Source organism: Rhinoraja longicauda, chromosome 12, assembly GCF_053455715.1.
Source record: "Rhinoraja longicauda isolate Sanriku21f chromosome 12, sRhiLon1.1, whole genome shotgun sequence".
Lineage (NCBI taxonomy): Eukaryota > Metazoa > Chordata > Chondrichthyes > Rajiformes > Arhynchobatidae > Rhinoraja > Rhinoraja longicauda.
Window position 1 is genome coordinate 45,810,922 of NC_135964.1, and position 6,000 is coordinate 45,816,921.

The 6,000-nt window shown below is 45.1% G+C and overlaps 1 protein-coding gene across 7 annotated transcripts in view; it reads right to left on the reverse strand.

Moving 5' to 3' along the window:
• The window catches only part of erg (ETS transcription factor ERG), a 123,540-nt gene extending 117,888 nt beyond the window's left edge, over positions 1 to 5,652 (reverse strand). For 2 of the 7 annotated variants that reach the window (XM_078409665.1, XM_078409669.1), the window contains exon 1: positions 5,431 to 5,652. In XM_078409665.1, coding sequence (XP_078265791.1) covers positions 5,431 to 5,448 — 18 coding nt within the window. In that variant the 5' untranslated portion in view covers positions 5,449 to 5,652. Of the gene's footprint in view, positions 1 to 5,099; positions 5,196 to 5,430 lie in introns of those variants that run through there. The other 5 variants (XM_078409667.1, XM_078409666.1, XM_078409663.1 and 2 more) reach the window with 4 other exon arrangements.
• Positions 5,653 to 6,000: the final 348 nt, after the last annotated feature.

Below are 6,000 nucleotides of genomic sequence, written 5' to 3' on the forward strand. Positions count from 1 at the left end.
TTACATCTCAAATTTTCAACTTATGCCTTCTTATTCTCTCTCCTTCCATGCACATAAAAAAATGATCAAATTTTATCATCGGATTAGAACACTCCGTAATTTATGCTCTAGGCATCTGGAAATCATGACGCTCAAAGCTGATGTAAATTGAGGGTGTGTGAGGTGGATGGGGTATGGAAGTGGAGGTAAGTATCTAAAGACAGAGGGGCAATATAGTGGAGGGAATTGAAAGCTAAAATCAGAAGGTTAGATTTAATGCAGTGCTGACTAATAATTAAAGTTAGACACAAAATGCTGGAGTAACTCAGCGGAACAGACAGCATAACAACATAACATAACATAACAACACTTTATTGTCACTCGGCACAACACCGAGCGAAATTTCAGCAGTCACACAAAATACAGCAAAAAAGAAAAGAACACAGGACACCCGACCCCAACACAAACATCCATCACAGTGACTCCAAACTCCCCTCACTGTGATGGAGGCAACAAAACTTCCCCTCTCTTCCCCCCGCACCCACGGACAGGCAGCTCGACCCCTACCGAGGCAAACGACACGCACAGCCCCCGCAAGGGGATGGAAGGCCCCCCGGCCGAGCCGCCCCGGGCACCGAAACGTCCCGCAGCCACACCGGGCGATGTTAAGTCCAACGGCCGAGCCACACCGGGCACTGATACGTCCCGCGGCCGCACCGGGCGATGTTAAGTCCAGCGGCCAAGCCACACCGGGCACTGAAACGTCCCGCAGCCGAGCCGCACCGGGCACTGAAACGTCCCGCAGCCACACCGGGCACTGAAACGTCCCGCAGCCACACCGGGCACTGAAACGTCCCGCAGCCACACCGGGCGATGTTAAGTCCAGCGGCCAAGCCACACCGGGCACTGAAACGTCCCGCACCCGAGCCGCACCGGGCACTGAAACGTCCCGCAGCCACACCGGGCGATGTTAAGTCCAGCGGCCGAGCCGCACCGGGCACTGAAATGTCCCGCGGCCGAGCCGCGCCTGCGATGTTAAGGCCCACAGCCGAGCCGCGCCCCGGGGAAGAGACCCAATAAAAGAAAGGTTTCCCCCCGCCCCCCCCCCCACCCCACAACCCCCCACCCCCACCACACATACACAGCCAAAAACAGAAACAAAAACCATCCCAACACCGACACAAACAAAAAAAAAAGAAAAAAAGACAACAGACTGCCAGAGAGCCGCAGCCGTTAGGAAGGAATGAGTGACGTTTCGGGTTGAGACCTTGCTTCCTCTCTAGATAGAAGGAATGGCAGTTCTTTCCTACTAATAATAGACAATAGACAATAGACAATAGGTGCAGGAGTAGGCCATTCAGCCCTTCGAGCCAGCACCGCCATTCAATGCGATCATGGCTGATCACTCTCAATCAGTACCCCGTTCCTGCCTTCTCCCCATATCCCCTCACTCCGCTATCCTTAAGAGCTCTATCCAGCTCTCTCTTGAAAGCATCCAACGAACTGGCCTCCACTGCCTTCTGAGGCAGAGAATTCCACAACTTCACCACCCTCTGACTGAAAAAGTTCTTCCTCATCTCCGTTCTAAATGGCCTACCCCTTATTCTTAAACTGTGACCCCTTGTTCTGGACTCCCCCAACATTGGGAACATGTTATCTGCCTCTAATGTGTCCAATCCCCTAATTATCTTATATGTTTCAATAAGATCCCCCCTCATCCTTCTAAATTCCAGTGTATACAAGCACAATCGCTCCAGCCTTTCAACATACGACAGTCCCGCCATTCCGGGAATTAACCTAATGAACCTACGCTGCACGCCCTCCATAGCAAGAATATCCTTCCTCAAATTTGGAGACCAAAACTGCACACAGTACTCCAGGTGCGGTCTCACCAGGGCCCGGTACAACTGTAGAAGGACCTCTTTGCTCCTATACTCAACTCCTCTTGTTACGAAGGCCAACATTCCATTGGCTTTCTTCACTGCCTGCTGTACCTGCATGCTTCCTTTCATTGACTGATGCACTAGGACACCCAGATCTCGTTGAACTCCCCCTCCTCCTAACTTGACACCATTCAGATAATAATCTGTCTTTCTATTCTTACTTCCAAAGTGAATAACCTCACACTTATCTACATTAAACTGCATCTGCCAGTAAATGCAGAAGGGACATCACAAGCTAAATCAGAGAGGAGAGAATTTTGGATAAATAACTTTAAGGGAATCAGTTGAGAGGCAATCAGTCGAGCATTATCGTACAGTCAGTGACTTATTAAAATATTTATTCTGCCAATGTTGAAATTTTCAGGGCAGAATAGCCTAATTGTTGAACTCCTAGGAAGGCTATAACCTTAGACATACATAACCATAGTTCAGATTCAACTCCACAGCACAGAATGTGCACAAAGACTATTCATCAATTTAATTATTACTGGTGCCACTTAGTCTTCAATAATAAAATCCTGCTGAGGTTTAAGAATCGCCCCTCAGGGCATTTTGAAGCCATAACATAGCTTTATACAAGTGTAGTTAAAAGTAAAGTATTCATTTTTTCTGAATAATTCCTGGCGCTGTTAAAAAAAAAATTGTCAATGTCCCGCGTAAAGCAAGTTGAAGATTCTCACCTGGGACAGGTGGTTTACTGATGTTTCTTTTACAGGGAGAGGAGGGAAAATCCCAGAGAAAGCTGATGGACTGGTCACCTCTGTCTGCATTTCTCAGCAAGTGGGTGAAATGTGGGACATGTCGCCTTCACCCCAAAGCTGCAGTTCTGACGACCAAAGTAAGTGCTTCCATCTTTATAGCAGAGAATTTACATTTCAATAGACAATAGGTGCAGGAGGAGGCCATTCGGCCCTTCGAGCCAGCACCGCCATTCAATGTGATCATGGCTGATCATTCTCAATCAGTACCCCGTTCCTGCCTTCTCCCCATACCCCCTGACTCCGCTATCCTTAAGATAGATGGAAATTTAGTTTATACTTTAGTTTAGTTTAGTTTGGTCTAGTTTAGAGATACAGCATGGAAACAGCCCCTTCGGTCCACCAAGTCCACTAACACTGTCCTACACACTAGGAACAATTTTACGATTTTGCCAAAGCCAGTTAACCTATTTAGTTTAGTTTAGATTTACTCAGTTTAGTTTAGTTTAGTTTAGTTTAGTTTAGTTTAGTTTAGTTTAGAGATACAGCATGAAAATAGGCCCTTCAGCCCACAGAGTCGACACCAACCAACAATCATCCCGTCTGCCAGTTCTATCTTACACTCTAGGGGCAATTTACAGAGCCAATTAACCTTCAAACCCGCACATCTTTAGAATATTAGAGGAAACTGGAGCACCCAGAGGGAACCCACATGGTCATGGGGTGAATGTAAAAACTCCGTACAGACAGCACCCGTAGTCAGGATCGAACCCGAATCTCTGGTGCGGTAAGGCAGCAACTCTACAGCCACGCCCCTGTGCCACCCAGTACACACCAAATGATCACACCACAGTGTAGTCAGTAGCAATTTCTTATTCAAAAACATTTTTTCTGGCAAGGAAAAGAAAGCTAGTGGGGGGGAAAAGATTAGTGAAGAAATGCAAAGCCACCATAACACAAAGAGTTTGGTCAGTCAAAACCGTCAAAGTGAAACCAGAAAGATTATGATACTGCACATTTGCTGCGCATTCAAGCACTCAGTTGATTTTTGCTCTGTATGCCTCGGCTGCTCTGCTACTTAAATTGCAGCCCCAGCTGCGGTTGCCAGAATGTCCTGAATGGCAGGCTCTCTCCATGAGCAAGAGCGTGAAGCTGAAACCTGGGCCACCAAGCATTCATCCCACACACAGGCTACGCAGAAAAACTGCCTGTGTGTGCTGGAACATTCTACGCTAGCAGAGTTGGCATCTGTTTGCCTCGAGAATGATCTCTCGCTCACACTGTTGAAGCTCTCCAGCTCAACTTGGAATAACATAGACTTCAGTGAAATGTGACAGAGCTCTATGCCAAGCGCACTGTATTTAATCTGTGGAGACAACAGAGTCCGAGTGAGTTACATTTTTACAATTTATCGTCCGTTTTCAAGTTGGCATCTTCAAGATGGCCGGAATCAGTCTTGCTTGTGGGTCGGACGCTCAAATGCATCAGCGTAGAAAAACATCGAAAGGCATCAAAGTAAAGTTTTATTCCAACTTTAACTGGGACAATCCTGCAGAGGTTAACTTTCCTCATCGACCAGAGCTCATACAAATGGCTTCCCACTCTTAAATTTCGACAAGGAAAGGGTTCTTAGGAGCTCCAAAGTTTTCCCGCGTGTGGGCACAGTTGGAAACTAAAGAAGATACTTGTTATGCGTCTTCTTTAGGCTTTTTAAGTAGTTGGTTTAGGAATGCAAATGGGAAAAAAGGCTTGTAGCAATATCAAAACCCAAGAGTGGACCTGTGCTCCATTGACAAACAAGAACCAGCCATGCACATACACTCCACCACACCCAATGGACTGCTGGGCTGTTCACAATTTTCTCACTAGTTTAAAAATAACTTCAAAATATAGCAGTGGTGTTTTGTAAAAACCTATCTCAGCAACACTCATTGATCAGCAGCCTCACACATGAGGAATTTCGTATTCAGGACACATAAATAAATGGGAGTGTTGAATCAAATGGAGATTTAAGATAAATACAGATTCCACACACTTTTGCACAATCCTGACGTTAATGAAAACATCTTTCCTTCTGCTTCCTCGATGGTGCTTATTATTCTTTAGTGAGAGGCTAAATTTCTTGGAACGAAAATTGCTATTTTTAAAGTTGCAAGAATAAGCTGAATGAGCTTTTTTTGTATTAACACGGCGATTCACATTTATTAATCGCAAAAGATAAATTAATTCCGACAAATATCCTGGATTGTCTGTTGAAATTTCTCATCAACTTTCATCTAAACTAGGTAAGTTTGCAAAAACATTGAAGCCAAGCGCGTACTTGAGATAGTTTACGATGCTCTCAACAATCTGGCACCAGTTGACTCCAACTTAAATATTACATACAATCTGGAATATCTGGCAAGGGCAATGAAATTACCCGCTAACTCCGTGAAGGGAGTCAACCTTCACACTCAAACCTCGCTGGGCAGTGGCTTACCTTACTCTCCTTCTTTCAATTGATCACACAACCAAACTCGCAAAATTGGCAAAACCGAGATAGTGAGAAAACTCAAGAAAGCAATGTCTATGCATCTCTCTTCTGCCCAGGGCGTGCGTTAGAATCTCAATCTTTTCCTCAGAAAGATTTTCAGGCAAGCCAGACAGACCGGGTAGGGAAGAGGAAATTTTACAGGCAACACAAAGGATATCTGCTCATCGCCTTCCATTGTGAAAAAGAGGGTGTTGCTTTTTCCACCCGCTCGACGGATTTGGTGAAGAGCAATGATTTGCAACACAGCGTTTTAAAACAGAACTCGAGCGATTCTTACCTTTATTGAGGTGGCCATTTTCGCACAAAAGTACGTTCTTTTTTTTTCCAATCTATATACTGTTAAAGCCGCCTATGCCCAGTCAGAGTGGTTGAAGTTTTTTTTTAAGAGGCGGCGAGATTGTGCTAAGTCTGGGAAATGAAGTCAGGCTGTAGCAGGAAGAGGTTTCTATTGGTCCTGGCTGGCTTAGCTCGAAGAAGCAGGATATTTTGGAGTTCAGAGATAAGAGAGACCAGAAAACAATGTTGTTTTTCTTGATCTATAGTTGATGATTTCTTTTTTTTTCTCTGCACTGCATTTCTAAAGCTGGTCTTCAAGGCAGGTGCTAAATGATGCTGACTGACTTTTACCACAGGATACAGATGTCACACTAAAACATGAGCTTAAAAACCTGACCTTGACTTGAATGGAGTGAACAATATTATTATTATTTTCTCCATTCCTTCCCCACACCACTACATTTCCCACCCCTTTCTCTCCTGGAGATGGTGATTCATGTTTGTATGAATCTGATCTTCGCTTTCTCACAAGAGTTGTCGTTGTTATTAGTGGGAGAATGTTGCAGAGAAG